A 17,370-nucleotide genomic window follows, 5' to 3' on the forward strand; every position below is an offset into this window, starting at 1 on the left:
CTCTCATTCGGTGCTGCAGAGTCATCCGCACTCTCCCGCCCGTTTGGGAGCTTTGGTATAATCCCCATGGTCCTTTCAGGAACCCCAGCATCCACAAGGACGATAGAGAAAATAAGAATTTACTTACCGATAATTCTATTTCTCGGAGTCCGTAGTGGATGCTGGGCGCCCATCCCAAGTGCGGATTATCTGCAATACTTGTACATAGTTATTGCTAACTAAATCGGGTTATTGTTGTTGTGAGCCATCTTTTCAGAGGCTCCGCTGTTATCATACTGTTAACTGGGTTCAGATCACAGGTTGTACAGTGTGATTGGTGTGGCTGGTATGAGTCTTACCCGGGATTCAAAATTCCTCCCTTATTGTGTACGCTCGTCCGGGCACAGTACCTAACTGGAGTCTGGAGGAGGGTCATAGGGGGAGGAGCCAGTGCACACCACCTGATCGGAAAGCTTTACTTTTTGTGCCCTGTCTCCTGCGGAGCCGCTATTCCCCATGGTCCTTTCAGGAACCCCAGCATCCACTACGGACTCCGAGAAATAGAATTATCGGTAAGTAAATTCTTATTTTCTCTTCAGGTTCTGAAACAATAAAATGATCTATTATACTTACATACAACACCTGGGCTACCAGAATTGTGCGCAGCTTGCATGAATTACTTCAAGTCCCAGTGAGCCTCAGTCTTGTGAAATGCCTGATGGGACCAGGGCTATCGATATGTAAATCTGTGTGCAGTGTGCCCCCCCCCTCCCAGTTGTTTCCACCCCCTGCCCCCCCCTCCCCCCCCCCCCCCCCCCCACACACACACACACACACACACACACACACACACACGTCTCCAACATTGTACTGTTATGAAGAGATGAATGTGCTGACCGTGGGGCAGATACAGAGGTGGACGCTAATTCCATTTTCACACAACTGTCCAATGTTTTTTTGATCTGTGTATGCATAGGAGCCATACTGCACATAGGCAGATCTGCAACGTCAGACACAGTGTGTCCTCAGACATCAGATGGGTGACAGTCTGCAGCCGTTTATGGGCTGAGAGGTGAAGCATTCCAGAAAATGGGCATGCTGAAGCCAGTGGCTGCATCCTCAGATGCTGTTTCTTTGGCCCCACAAGTGTAGTTTTGCCACACTTTCTGAGTAACCTGAGGGCTCTGATGTGCCATGGGCAGGACGATGTTAGCGCTATGGATCTGATGCTACGTCTTTGAATGAAGACAGCGGATCTGAGATGCCGGCAGTGGGGCCTGTTTTTACAAAATATGTCTCCTGCGGCTTCTGAGTATTTTCACATAGCCGCTGGATTTGCGTCCGTCTCTGCGTCAGGCCCCATGTGAGAGGCAGTGAACTGTCCACGCATGAGATTATGTTAGTGAGGACATTGCTGCATGTGACAGGAGCAGTTTCATAATGTGAGGAGGGGAATGTAGACAAGCATGAAGCCACAGACTGAGAACAAGTGGAAGGCGTCTATATCTTAACTGCTGCAGGAAAATTGGGCTGTCTAATGCACCTTTACATGAAATTAAGGGCCTAATTCAGACCTGATCACAGCAACAAAATGATTCTCTAATGGGCAAAACCATGATGGTGATTCAGACCTGATCGCTGCTGTGCGTTTTCGCACAGCGGGCGATCAGGTAGTAACTGCACATGCGTATGCACCGCAATGCGCAGGGCATCGCCGGTCAGCGATGGGATGGTGTGAAAAATCCGATCGCACAGGCATGCGCATGGTGATTGACAGGAGGAAGCCGTTTGTGGGTGGTAACTGACCGTTTATTGGGAGTGTCCAGAAAAACGCAGGCGTGTTCAAGTGTTTTCAAGGAGGGTATCTGACGTCAGCTCCGGCCCCGATCAGTCTCTTCTCATCGCATTGTAGGAGTAAGTCCTGGACTGCGCAGAGACTGCACAAAGTGGATTTTTGTAGCTCTGCGTACACATGTGATCGTACACTTGCACAGCGAATTTACACCCCCCTGGAGGCTGCGACTGTCCAAATGCAGGACAGCAAAGTTTGCAGCCTAGCGATCAGGTCTCAATCACCCCCCCATGTGCAGTGCAGGTGGGGAAGATATATTATGTGCAGAGAGAGTTAGATTTGGGTGGGGTGTGTTCAAACTGAAATCTAAATTGCAGTGTAAAAACAAAGCAGCCTGTATTTACCCTGCACAGAAACAATATAACCCACCCAAATCTAATTCTTTCTGCACATGTTATATATGCCCTACCTGCCGTGCACATGGGCCCTCATTCCGAGTTGTTCGCTCGCAAGCTGCTTTTAGCAGCTTTACACACACTAAGCCGCCGCCTACTGGGAGTGAATCTTAGCTTTTTAAAATTGCGAACGAAAGATTCGCAATATAACGAAAAGACATCTCTGTGCAGTTTCTGAGTAGCTCGAGACTTACTCGGCATCTGCGATCAGTTCAGTGCTTGTCGTTCCTGGTTTGACGTCATAAACACACCCAGCGTTCGCCCAGACACTCCTCCGTTTCTCCAGCCACTCCCGCGTTTTTCCCAGAAACGGTAGCGTTTTTTCACACACACCCATAAAACGGCCAGTTTCCGCCCAGAAACACCCACTTCCTGTCAATCACATTACGATCACCAGAACGAAGAAAAAACCGTGAGTAAAATACCTAACTGCATAGCAAATTTACTTGGCGCAGTCGCAGTGCGGACATTGCGCATGCGCATTAGCGACTAATCGCTCCGTTGCGAGAGAAAAATAACGAGCGAACAACTCGGAATGACCCCCATGGTTTTGCCCAATAGAGAACAATTTTGCTGCTGTGATCAGGTCTGAATTAGGCTCTAAGGGGGTAATTCTGAGTTGATCGCAGCAGGAATTTTGTTAGCAGTTGGGCAAAACCATGTGCACTGTAGGGGGGGCAGATATAACATGTGCAGAGAGAGTTAGATTTGGGTGTGGTGTGTTCAATCTGCAATCTAAATTGCAGTGTAAAAATAAAGCAGCCAGTATTTCCCCTGCACAGAAACAAAATAACCCACTCAAATCTAACTCTCTCTGCACATGTTATATCTGCCTCCCCTGCAGTGCACATGGTTGTGCCCAACTGCTAACAAAAATCCTGCTGCGATCAACTCAGAATTACCCCCTAAGTTCTTTCATACGCCCCATTAATAAAATGTAAAGGCTCTAAAACATTTCCAAGGCTGAATCTATACATGACTTGAACAGTCACAGTGTCCAGTCGGAATACGTACTGATTACCGGCGGATGGGATCCCGGCTGCCAGTATGCCAGCAGCAGGGCTTGTGCTAGAAAGCCCCTTGTGAGCTTGCTGCGCTCACCACGTTGCACTCACCACAGGTTATATCTCCCCTCTATGGGTGTCGTAGACACCCACAGAGGGAAAATAGGCTGTGAATAGCCTGTGTCGCCGGTATTCCAGTGGCAGCATTTCACTGCCTGTTAGGATTCTGGCGCCAGCTTTGTGACTGCCAGGATCATGACTGGCGGTATAGTGGTTGCCTCTGTCTGAGCAGTAGGTATGAAGCAGAGAAAAGAGTGGAGAAGTGAACTAGTGGAGAATTTTCCCATGGCAACCAATCAGCTGCTATCTACAGATGGAGCCTCGCTCATCTATACCATCTATGGCGTTTATATCGACCACGGAGTCGCAGTGTGCCAGGTCGCAAGGCAGCATGTTTTGTCGCAGGGTGGCGCATAGAGCTTAGAGAGGCGTATGGTATTACCAGTGAGTGTAATACCAGTGATCATCCACCAGATTTTGCTTTTGAAAATCACCATTGCACGTGCATGAGGTTTGCAGAGCTGCCCAGCAAATGACGGCTCACTCACGCCAGGCATCTCTCGATGCATGATGCTAACATGCTTTACAAATGAATGTGCCTTCTGTGGCTTCTGGGTGAGCCATAATTTGCCGGGCAGCTCTGCTAATGTCGGGTGTCTTTTCTTGCTGTAAACGCATTTTACAGAGTTGTCCTCTTACATCCTTGCTGCAGTCACGTTAAACAGTCCTTGAAGTCACACCATGCCGCGGCGGGACTCGGTAGCGCTGATCGTGTTTTTCTTGCTTTTTCCTTGTGACCCACAAACACCCTCTTCCTATCAATCTTCTTGCTTTCGCCGGTGTGTTCGGATTTTTTGCACCATCCCGTCGCTGCCCGGTGTTCCCCGTCGAGTCTGTGCATTGCTGTGCATACGCATGCACAGTTCAGACCTGATCGATTTTTGCACAGCAGAGATCAGGTCTGAATTACCCCCTCTATCTGCATCCGAAATGAAACATTACAGTGTTTTTCAGGAAAACACTGTAGCAGAGCATTTTGTATGCAAATACAGTCGCAGTCACAAACAGAATATAGGCATGTTGCATATCATTTTAATCAGCAGGCGCTGCTTGTGCATCCTATTATGTTACTTTGTGTCTAAGATGCATTTTCGCGGAAACAAATGCAAACAAAGACAATTGGTGCTACTGAGTCTCGCCGCGGTATGGTGTGACTTCAAGAGCTGTTCAGAGTGACTGCAGCAAGGATGTAAGAGGACACATCTGTAGATTGGCTCAGCGTCTTCAATGCACACAAAGAAAAGCACAGTTCAGAGTTCTACACAGCTTTGCAAAGTGCTATCACTGATGCTTGTCATGCCTGTGAGCTAGGGTTCGATTCCCGCAAAGGACACACTTGTATATCTGTGTAAAGATTAGCATCCACAGTTTTTTTTATAATTTTTCCAAAACAAGTCCTTTCATACTTTGTGTACAGTCTCAGACATGCACACAGATATACAGTCAAAATTAGAAAAAAACTGTAGGTGCAACTTAGTACACAAATATACAAATGTGACTTTTCAAATTACGAAAGTCTTATCTTTCTGAGACTGAGCAATGGACCATTGCTTTAACACATAAGTTTGCGTCTATATACACTATTATTTATTTATTTATTTATTGATTAATTTTTTTGGTCCCGACAGAGAATGAGTATTTTCTACAGCGTCCCTTTATTCACTGTGTGCTCTACACTTCAAGTTCCTGATTGACTCTCTCCGTGTTACCTTTGGTCTGTGTGTATAACATTACAGTTGTCACTGGCCATTTGCCAGCGCTTGCTAAGAGTACACTATTACAGTATGATTACTGTACTGTACTGTGTATCCATCCACCGCTATTTGCTCTACAGTACTAGATTAGTGTAGCATTAGCCACCCAGTGGTGAATATGTGTATTGCATGCTGTGTATGTTGTCGCACCTCAACGAGCCTCTCCGTGCAACAAATCAACAACCTGAGCTATAGCTAAGGCACAACAAATACTCAGTTTAGGTGGATAAACTGCAACGATGAGCGAGGCTCCATCTGTATCATATTATAGAATGCACTTGATAAGTGCTACCTCAAAGCTGATTGGTTGCCATGGGCAACTTCACCATTGGCTCACTTTTCCACTCTTTTCACTGCTTTATACATTTCCAACTATGTTACATTATAAATAGATGATATAATGCCTTTAATGATGATAAAAATTAGTTAATCTGGATAATTAAGGGTGTACTAGGGAAAAGGGGAATAACACTAGTATATAGAATGGGTGTGGTTATCTTGTAGCGGAAGCATAACTCCAGCCACCTCACTCCCACCTCTACTATACACATACTTGTTACAGTATATGTTTGGTTAGGCTCTGCTGTCTAGGTTCTATACAGAGCAGAGAAGAAGTAATGATTTTTCCAGTATCCTGGTGGACCAGTTAAAAATTTGTTACATCAGTTGTACGGTATAATCAGTTTTGGCTGACTTGGAGCTGCCTCTGTTTAATGCAATTTTGATTTGCTATGCAGGATTCAATTCTACTGAATACCAGGTACCAACCTTTTTAAAAGCAAAATTAGCCTCGTATTTGCCCCATTCCTAATCCACCAAATCATTATTAACATTATTATTAATAGTTATTTACATACTGTGGTGCCAGCAGTTTCCTCTGCGCTTTACAGTTGGGAGCAATAAATTTATAATTTTTTTTTATATATTTAAAACGAGACTGGGTAATTACAGAATTGCAAAAGGTAATAGGGCTCTGCTCACCAATTTACAATATAAGGAAATAGGAACTTGGGGGGTAATTCCAAGTTGATCGCAGCAGGAATTTTGTTAGCAGTTGGGCAAAACCATGTACACTGCAGGGGAGGCAGATATAACATGTGCAGAGAGAGTTAGATTTGGGTGGGTTATTTTGTTTCTGTGCAGGGTAAATACTGGCTGCTTTATTTTTACACTGCAATTTAGATTGCAGATTGAACACACCACACCCAAATCTAACTCTCTCTGCACATGTTATATCTGCCCCCCCTGCAGTGCACATGGTTTTGCCCAACTGCTAACAAAATTCCTGCTGCGATCAACTCAGAATTACCCCCTTTATATGTGAGGATAACTGCTACATATTGCATATTGGTCCCGCCAGATTGCAAAATTCTGTGTGGGCTACATGATCCAGTCACACAGAAATGTTGGCCAGTGTGAGTGTAGAAAAAGAACACGTGTAAAGTTCTCTGTGAACCATACTTGCCTACTTTTCTGCAAGTTGCGGAGACTCCCGATTTTCACCTACAGAAGAGTGTCGGGATTTCCTGTCCACTTCCTAGTGACTCTGACAGGATGAGATTATACCTTTGATTCGCAGCTCTATATGGAGGGGGTGGGGCTAAATGACACAGAGTTGCATCATTTAGCCCCCTCCCATCCTGCAAAGTGTCCTGCAGCATCTCCTCTCTGGCTTTCCCTGGAGACTATAAAAGTAGGTAAGTATGGTGTGGACTGTGTAGAGGGACATAATAGGGTAGAATAGTTTATGGAGATTACAAAGGTTGTTTTGGAATTTGATACTCTGGCATGAAGAGGTTAGTTGGGAGTGCTTGAAGGTCTGGAGGCTATAAGAAAATCTTGTTGTACGAGAGAAGGTATTTCATAGAGTGGTGGAGCCTGGAAAATGTCCTGTAACTGAGAATGAGAGCAGGTAATAAGTGTGGGCGAAAGATGCATATCTTGTACAGAGGGGAGTGGTCAAGCTGAGATGTATGTTGGTGTAGTTTGATTGACAGCACTGATGGTGTAGTAGTTTGCATTACTGCATGAGGTCATGAGCTCAGTTCCCGGTCATGGCCCATTTCTATGGAGATTCTATGTTCTCCCATGGATTTCCTCAATAGGTAGAATACTGTAGATTGTAAGCTTCTCTAGGGCATGACTGAAATATACTCTATAAAGCACCACGTAATATGTGCGCGATATATAACTAACTTAATAAATATATATGTAGTTAACAGAATTGTTGTATATTGAATCCAGTAAAACACTGGCAAATAATGTCTTTTATCAACCAAAAAGCATATCCACATCTATCCAAACATGTCCACATACCTCTGAATCCAATTCTCCATAACTAATGTTGGATTCAGTCTTAAAGAACCAGGATAGACCTTCCACAATGAGGACCATTGAGACAGTGGCAGAAGTACCAGTGACAATGGAGTCAGTTGCCGCCAGGCTCCAGCCCTGAAGGGGCACCTCCTCCACTGCACCAGTATCAGGGCCGCCAGTCGATGGTGATGAGGAGGATGATGTCTGGGGCCATCCAGAAAGAGGGGGAGGAGTCATGGGGAATGTGGGCACAGAGCAGCGCAGCCGTTGGTGGTGGGTGTGTCCTGGGAGGGTGCTGCTGGAGGTCAGTCTGCCTATTGGTGAGCTGGGTAGTGGGTACAGCGGCTGAGGCACATGAGCCCATGTGGTGCAGCAGGACTGGCTGTGGTATGCTCAGACCCTATGCCGCCGTTGTTACAGTGCACGTTACACTAATTGGGGAGAGCTGTGTCTCCGTGTGTGAATTTGTGTGAAGGGGAATCAGTGAGTGTTTGAGAAGAGGGGAGCTGAGTGAATGGGGGAAGCTTTGTGTGGGGGTAGTCTATCTTGCCTCTGGGTGACTAGGATGAACTTATGCCACTGTATTGGGGGATATGAAGATATCACTAGGATATGCACTGACATGCTAGTCTGACAAGCCTGAAAAGTACTTCTGAAAGAGGATTGGCATATATCAGCATTTAAAGAACGGCTTATTTCTTATAAAGCTCAGTTTCTTGCCTTTATAACTCCAGAGCAGTCTTTTAGTTTAGTTCTGTAAGATACCGAATGCTATGTTCCAGGTTCTATGAACTTTTGGAAGTGATTACATGTTTAGTTACAGCCTGTATATGCTTCTTATTGGATTAATATATTTACAAAAAACAATCTTCTTTATTTTAGGTGTGAAACAAAATGTCGCAATGGCACATATGGTGAGAACTGCGCCTTTGTCTGCACTGACTGTTACAATGGAGAGTGCCATTTTGAGACTGGAAAGTGTCTCTGCAGTGCAGGTTCCTATGGACCATAGTAAGTGGCAATGCTGTGTTGTTGCACATGTTTTTAAACTATTTATTTAGTGAGGTTACTAAAATTGTTACATTTATAGATACTTACTGTTATGCTGAGAGAGGAGGTGCAGAGTGTTTGATATACAGGTGTATAAGCTGTAAGCAATTAGCAGTAACAACTAGTCTTTTCAGCCAATAAGATGACTGTTGTAGCTTGCCCAGTCAGCAGCACAGATAAATATCACACTGTTTACTGTTCACATAATGGGGCCTAATTCTCAGTTCTGACCTAAAAGAATGAAAACTTTATTTGGGCCTAACATCATTATAATTATTATTATTATTATTAAAATGAGTTTCTCTGTAATGCTGCCTTTCAGCAGTAAGCAGACACCACTTCACAGGTCAATCGGAAATACAATACAATTAGGTATAACAATAGCGCTGATAACAGTTGATCACATACAGAGTCAGCTTACATCAATAATGATATTCCACTTGTTCAGTCACTCAATACTCTATGCGTAGCAATCCACTGGTGGATGTATTCACCTCTTTTAGAGGGAGGGATTCACCTTTAGATAATCCAAAAACAAATGGACATGGTGCAAGTACAGCCAGATAATTTGGATAAAAGGTGATTTTAATACAAAAAACTCACAAACAGAGAAAGAAAATAGGCATATAACCACTTTTGTGGGTTAAGGACATATGACCAGGCATCAACACTGTTACCCTCCCAGATCGTTAACAAGGAAGCAGATCGGAGTTCCGGAACCTCGAATCCACTGGTAAACAGGAAGCCGTTCAGTCCAACAGTAGTCCCCAGAAACGTCAGTCACCACGCCTGAAGCTTTTCGGACCTTAGTCCTTCATCAGAGGCATGGTGGCTGACTGAATAGATGCTTCCTAAATACCCTAACTAATCAGGTAGAATTGGCTACACTTGTGACTTCTAATCAATTTTCGTCCGTTTCTGCTGATCCTCTTCCGGAAATGACGATCGCGGTGATTTACCGGAACCGGAAGTGCGTCATTTGCGTTCCACGATGCGTTCCAGCTCCGAAAAAACGGAAGTTAGACCTTTTTCTTCCAGAATGCGTTCCAGATGTCCATTTTGTAGTGTTATTATAGGTTTATTGTTCACAAGGTCCTTAAAGTGTCCATAATAGAGGTAAAATCCGCAGAAGTATATACCCAAAAAATAAACAAAACATGACAGTGTATTACAACAATGATAGTTAAAACAATTATTTATAAAAAATTTTATTATTTATAAAAATTATAAAAACCATTTAAGTTCAAACTCGGAGTTCAAGCCATTAGGGGTTAAGGAATTAAGTTTAAAAATCCATTTCATCTCCGCCTTGGCTAGACTAATCTCTGAATTCCGATGCCTCCAATTTGGAGTAATTGCTTGGATCCCCATAAAAAAATTTAAATATTTCGGATTACATTGGTGAACCTTTTTAAAATGCATAGACACTGAGTGTGTTTCTAGCCCCTTTTTTATGTTATATGTATGTTCGGCTAGGCGTGTTTTTAAATTCCTACTTGTCTTGCCAATGTAGAACAAGTTACAAGTACAGGATAAAACATATATAACATTCTTTGTGTTACAAGTAATGAAGTTATGGATTTGAAATTTATCCCCATTAACTTCAAATTCTTTCTGTTTACTGGGGCCCTTTACCAGCCGACACATGGGGCATAGTCCACATCTATGAAAACCATGGCTCCTAGTGCTGGAGCGCTTGGTATCATTCATAGCACTATGTACCAGTTCATCCTTAATATTTTTGGCTCTTCTATATGTAAATAGAGGCCTATCAGGGATCTCCTTCCCCAATACAGGATCCTCTTTTAATACTCTCCAATGTTTCTTAAAAATGGACTCAATTTCCCTATGTTGAATATTAAAATCACTAATAAAATTCCAAGTATGAGGATGGCTATCTGTGTCTTGAGTTTTTTTGTCCAAAAGGGACTTTCTATCTACAGATTCCAATCGCAGTTTTGAAGATAACAACTCTTCCTGCTTATAACCCTTCTCAAGGAATCTCCCACTCATTTCACCAATCTGCTGATCACATATACTTTCTTCGGTACAGTTACGTTTTACTCTTAAAAACTGGCCATAGGGGATCCCATCAAGCCAGCTTTTGTGATGAAGACTGCTTTTCTCTATATAGCTGTTAGAATCAGTTTCCTTTCTATAAAGCTTAGTAAAGAGAGTGTTATCCTTTACATAAATACATAAATCAAGAAAGGTAATGTCAGTTTTACTCATAGTGAAGGTGAGGTTAATGTTATAATCGTTTATATTGAGGTTCTGACAAAAAACCTTCAACTCCTCATCAGTTCCACTCCAAATGAATAGGACATCGTCTATAAAACGTCGCCAGGACACCAGACTCGACCCCAGCAGACCATCATGCCATACCATAGTGGTCTCCCAATATGCCATAAATAGATTGGCGTAGCTGGGGGCGAATCTGGTGCCCATGGCGGTCCCAATAAGCTGGACATAATAAGACCCTCCAAAATAAAAATAATTGTTTGTCAAAATAAATTTGATACTTTTCAACACAAACAATTTAGTGACCTCTGTAAGCGTTGACCTATTTAAAAAGTATGACACTGCCTCCAAACCTCTATCCATCTCTATTATTGTATATAGAGTGGATACATCTGCACTTATCAAGGTGAAATTCTCACACCATTGTATGTCCTCTATAACTCTCAGAACATCACTAGTATCCTTAAGGTATGAATTTGTCAATTTCACCAGAGGCTGTAAATATGAGTCGACCACTGCCGACAGGTTGGAGGAAATACTATTTGTACCAGCGACAATAGGTCGACCAGGGGGATTGAGGGGATCCTTATGTATCTTAGGTAAGGTATAAAAGGTTGGCACAGTGGGGAATTTGATATTGATAAAGTCACTTACTGATTTAGTCAGGACACCACTTAGGACGGCCTCCTCTGTTAAGTTATTTAATTCTTTAACAATCCTAACTGTGGGGTCTGATTTAAGCTTACGGTATGTTGAACCATTTTCAAGCTGACTTGTAATTTCCTCAATGTATTTTTCTCTATCCATCAGCACCACCCCTCCCCCTTTATCCGCAGGTTTAATTATCAGACTCTCGTCATCCCTTAAAGTCTTTAGGGCCAGATACTCATTCTTCGTTAAATTGCACTTAAATTTCTTTTTCTTTTTCATGAGTTCCTGCACCTCATTGTTGACCAATTTACCAAAACATTCAATAAAACATCCTTTTTGATGGGCTGGATAAAAGGTGGATTTTGGTTTGAACTTAGAGGTCACTAATCCTTCCTCATATTCACATTCCTTTCCTTCCTTATTAAGAAAAAATCTTTTTACTGTGAGTTTTCGGATATACCTGTTGATATCCACAAAAAACTCAAAGGGATCAGCACTTCTAGTGGGTGAAAACTTAAGACCCTTTCTTAAGATATTTTCCTCATCTTTACTTAAGATTTTTTTGCTAAGATTAAAAATCTTAGTGGTGGGGTTATTGTTAGTCAAATTAGAGGGTTCCTTTGCTTTCTTATTCTTCTTAGTTTTATTTTTATTTTTGTTTTTACCCAATCCTCTCTTCCCTCTTTTATTGGTTCTACATTTTTCTTTTACCACCTTCTCCCCCTCCTTTGATCCTGGTCTAAAAAATGGGGTGTCTGATCCCTTCTTTCCCTAATCTCGAAGCGATTCCTCTCTATCGGTATCCCATAGTTCTTTTGTAAGGGACTGTAATTATCCTCAGATCTATGATAATTATTTTTCATTCCGAAATTGTCATTGGATCTCAGGTTGTCGTATTGCGGGAACCTCTCAAACCTTCTTTGTGGCTTGTAGTGATTTTCACCTCTATTGAACCTATTACCATAATTCCTGCGGTCAACCTGCCTCCAATCTGTGTCGGTGTTTCTATTTACAATGGGCCGTTTCTGTTGAGGTTTAATTTCTTTTGGTTGTGTTGATATGTCACCCTCAACTTGTTTTTCAATTATATTCACACCCCCTTTTCTACTTACTTCTAAAAGGTGTAGATCCCTATAGTACTTTTTTTGCTTACGTTCTCTCAGATCTCTTGTATCTTTATTCAACTTCCTTACTATCTCTATCTCTGCTTCTTTAAAATCTTCAAGATTTTTAAAAGGGTCCACAAGGGTCTGTAAGCTACTAATCTCATCAGTTAAGGTTGCTAGATGTTTTTTCCGCTCCTTTAATATTAATTCAATCAAACAAAAGGAACATTGATCAAGTATCTTATTCCATTGTTCCCTAAAATCACCATTTTCCTGTCCAAACGAAGGTGTTTTAGCAATCTTTAGACCCTTTGGAATAATTTTACTTGACTCATATTTTTCTAGGGTAATTATTTCCCACCAAATGCGGTTTTCCTTAAGTACCGCATTCTCTAATTTTTGTAGCACCGTACTTAGATCTTCATCTAATACAGTGCCATCCTTCTCATTCAAGAAGAGGGTGGGTAACAATTCCCTTCTGCTGTCTCTAAATGTGAACATATCGGCAGCAGTAAGCAAATAGTGTGAAGAGGTAATAGATCAAGTAAAGGTATATAATTTGCACACCGCGCCAATAATCACCTGCAGCTTAGGTATACCTAGGATGAGACTCCTCACCAGTCTCAGAACAATCGGAAATACAATACAATTAGGTATAACAATAGCGCTGATAACAGTTGATCACATACAGAGTCAGCTTACATCAATAATGATATTCCACTTGTTCAGTCACTCAATACTCTATGCGTAGCAATCCACTGGTGGATGTATTCACCTCTTTTAGAGGGAGGGATTCACCTTTAGATAATCCAAAAACAAATGGACATGGTGCAAGTACAGCCAGATAATTTGGATAAAAGGTGATTTTAATACAAAAAACTCACAAACAGAGAAAGAAAATAGGCATATAACCACTTTTGTGGGTTAAGGACATATGACCAGGCATCAACACTGTTACCCTCCCAGATCGTTAACAAGGAAGCAGATCGGAGTTCCGGAACCTCGAATCCACTGGTAAACAGGAAGCCGTTCAGTCCAACAGTAGTCCCCAGAAACGTCAGTCACCACGCCTGAAGCTTTTCGGACCTTAGTCCTTCATCAGAGGCATGGTGGCTGACTGAATAGATGCTTCCTAAATACCCTAACTAATCAGGTAGAATTGGCTACACTTGTGACTTCTAATCAATTTTCGTCCGTTTCTGCTGATCCTCTTCCGGAAATGACGATCGCGGTGATTTACCGGAACCGGAAGTGCGTCATTTGCGTTCCACGATGCGTTCCAGCTCCGAAAAAACGGAAGTTAGACCTTGTGAACAATAAACCTATAATAACACTACAAAATGGACATCTGGAACGCATTCTGGAAGAAAAAGGTCTAACTTCCGTTTTTTCGGAGCTGGAACGCATCGTGGAACGCAAATGACGCACTTCCGGTTCCGGTAAATCACCGCGATCGTCATTTCCGGAAGAGGATCAGCAGAAACGGACGAAAATTGATTATTCAGTCAGCCACCATGCCTCTGATGAAGGACTAAGGTCCGAAAAGCTTCAGGCGTGGTGACTGACGTTTCTGGGGACTACTGTTGGACTGAACGGCTTCCTGTTTACCAGTGGATTCGAGGTTCCGGAACTCCGATCTGCTTCCTTGTTAACGATCTGGGAGGGTAACAGTGTTGATGCCTGGTCATATGTCCTTAACCCACAAAAGTGGTTATATGCCTATTTTCTTTCTCTGTTTGTGAGTTTTTTGTATTAAAATCACCTTTTATCCAAATTATCTGGCTGTACTTGCACCATGTCCATTTGTTTTTGGATTATCTAAAGGTGAATCCCTCCCTCTAAAAGAGGTGAATACATCCACCAGTGGATTGCTACGCATAGAGTATTGAGTGACTGAACAAGTGGAATATCATTATTGATGTAAGCTGACTCTGTATGTGATCAACTGTTATCAGCGCTATTGTTATACCTAATTGTATTGTATTTCCGATTGTTCTGAGACTGGTGAGGAGTCTCATCCTAGGTATACCTAAGCTGCAGGTGATTATTGGCGCGGTGTGCAAATTATATACCTTTACTTGACCACTTCACAGGTCGCTACAAGTCCCTTCTGCACACGTGTCAGCCAGCTTTGCAATGGAAGACATGACAATTCCTGAGATGGCAAAAATTATCTGAGGACAGTGTTGGCACCGACATTGTTTTCTTAGTCGATAGTTAACTTGCCAGACAAGGATACCAAATGGTTAAGGCCACAGCCGACAGTAGCCTTTGCTGAATAAATATGATCCTTAAACTTGTCCAAGCTGGAGATGCATCTAGTCCTGCTGCTGGTGAGGCTTTATATCTCCACAAACCTAGTGGTTCCATAGCTTTACTACGTGAATGGCTTTCAAACATTACTTTATGTTACGAGCCCCCACTATGGCTCATATGGCTCGTCTTTCTAGCAGGTCCCAGTCATTGCTAGGTGACCCGGACGGCAGGTCACTTCTGTGTACTAATCAGCTATATCCCTGCTGGTCACTAAGCAACCTGGACGCCAGGCGGCCGCTGGGAGATTTGGGATTGCTCACTGACAGCCAGCATGTGTATGGAACATGCAAAGCTGCAGCTGCACATAGTTATTCATCAATGGTCCTTTCGCCTCTGACACTGCTGATTGGTTGAAGGATCTCTTATACGTCTGTCACTCCTATTATGCCCTGCCGGTTATAGCTTATACTCTGTAGTGTAAGTTGCTGGTCCATGTTCTCCAGATCCTTTGGATACTCTGCCTGTCCTGTGGATACTCTGCTCGATTATCTGCCTGTCTGGAACTTAGTCTATACCCTGTCTGTACCCATGTCCTGCTCCAGAGTGTGTTAACCCTTTTTCTGCATCCTCAGTGTTCCTTGTGCTTAGCCTGCAAGTTATACTGTAATCGATGGGCATTTTGCCTCTTTTCAACCTCATAAACTATGTTACTGTGTTACTATCTGCACAGTGCCTGCATTCCGTCTCACAGTGCCTCATCTGCCCTAACTGAGACTCTATTCCAGCCCTGACTGAATATGAATAACACAGGAACATGGTTAACTCCATGCTCCTGTGTTATTCATATTTACCCTCAGTTTATACTCCAGCTCATTGTCCCGTGTTCTCCAGCCTATTGTATGAGCCCCTACTGCTAGAGGATTAAGTCCAGACGGCAGCCTAAGTACCGGTGTGCATGTTTCAGATTAAGGGAACAGCGGGGGGGGGGCTGTTATTGGCAGAAGACCTTCTCACCGGCTCTTGGGGTCTCACACAAGTAGTGCTGGAGTTCCCTAACACTTTATGACAATACACTTAGCCACTTGCCTTCCCCCACTAAGCACCCATTCAATGTCAGAAGCAGGAGCACGCTCAGTGTTGACAGGGTAAATGTTGGCATGGTGAACCCCCAAATACACATTCATTGCTGTGTGCTCCAGGAGCAGCAGCACATGTAACTCAATCACTGCTCCTCTCTGAACTGTCGAGAGCCCCCAAATAAGGACTGTCCAACCTAAGTTGGCACACTTTGGAGGTACAGTATGTTAAAGCTGAATCTCTGATAATAAAGTAACAAAGAATTAAAACTCATAATAATTTTTTGAGTAAGCATAAGACAGTTACACAAAGCAGAGATAGGCTGAAATGTGGTTATTATTAAACCCAGGATTCTTAGGTTCTATTGTTTTCTAATCCTTTCCCATTACACTCAAAATTTCAGTGTCCTTATATGTTTTATGTACCAGGGAATAACATACTAAGGGGGACATTTACTAAGCAGAGATAAGAGCGGAGAAGTGAGCCAGTGGAGAAGTTGTCCCATCCACCAATCAGCAGCACTGTATAATTTTATAGTATGCAAATTATAAATTTTACTTCAGTGCTGATTGGTTGCCATGGGCACTTCTCCACTCACTTCTCCGTTCTTATCACAGCTTAGTAAATGTCCCCCTTAATTTCTACAGGACCTAAAATGACCTAATCTGGGTGTTAGCACCTAAAATTACCTATTTTGACAGAACCTAAAAAAAGACCTACAGTAATTCTGATACTTAAACTGAAACTATATAAATTTACTGTGTAAATGTGCTGAATGAGTAGTTTTTAAATATAATTCATATATACTGATATGTCCTGTTACAGCCTTGCTTCACGACTGCTGGCTTCTGAGATCCATTCACTTCTATGGGTATGGGAATGGATTACAGCCTCCCATGGCATAGCGCATCGTGGGAGCAAACGCTGCATGGAAGTAGCAGGACACATTTATAATAAAGGCACAGTGTTTCAAATATAATGCTATATTGTTTGGTTATGTTTTATTTTCATACAACTATAAATTCCTAAACTTAATTTTTTAAAACCTATAAAATCCTAAAACATGGATTGAAAGAACCTAATTTTAGTTTTTTAGATCCTAAAAATCTGGCCTAAGTTATTACTGTACATTTAAAATATTTTGTACTGTTCCACTTTAACTGTGTACAAATGTACATCCCTACTTTCTCAATTGTTTGTTTGCTGTTATAACACATTTTACAGTCTGTCTTTCTTTGCCAAAAGATATTAGACAATCATTCACGTTTAGTGCATGATGTGCGGAAAAGGTAATGAACTTAATTTAAATATAAATGACTTGTGCAGAGATAATCTGAAGGTTTTAACTACTTGTATGTATTTTCCGAATTTCTAGGGAGAGTTATGTAGGCCTGTTTTGCAAATTAAAGTTAGTCATATAGAACAAATCAATGCAAGGCATGTTTTTTTTAAGTAATAACATATGATGGGATATCCAGGGACATTTTTCAGTGAATACTGTTGGAGCAATACCAAATAAGGTCAAAGGTTGAGTATGTCAAGACGCAGAACAGACTTCTATGTACTTTA

The 17,370-nt window shown here is 42.3% G+C and overlaps 1 protein-coding gene across 1 annotated transcript in view; it reads left to right on the forward strand.

Moving 5' to 3' along the window:
- The window catches only part of SCARF2 (scavenger receptor class F member 2), a 435,907-nt gene that overhangs the window by 230,829 nt on the left and 187,708 nt on the right, over positions 1-17,370 (forward strand). The window contains exon 6 of the mRNA XM_063913161.1: positions 8,303-8,431. Coding sequence (XP_063769231.1) covers positions 8,303-8,431 — 129 coding nt within the window. The remainder of the gene's footprint in view (positions 1-8,302; positions 8,432-17,370) is intronic.

This window comes from Pseudophryne corroboree, chromosome 1, assembly GCF_028390025.1.
Source record: "Pseudophryne corroboree isolate aPseCor3 chromosome 1, aPseCor3.hap2, whole genome shotgun sequence".
Classification (NCBI taxonomy): Eukaryota; Metazoa; Chordata; class Amphibia; order Anura; family Myobatrachidae; genus Pseudophryne; species Pseudophryne corroboree.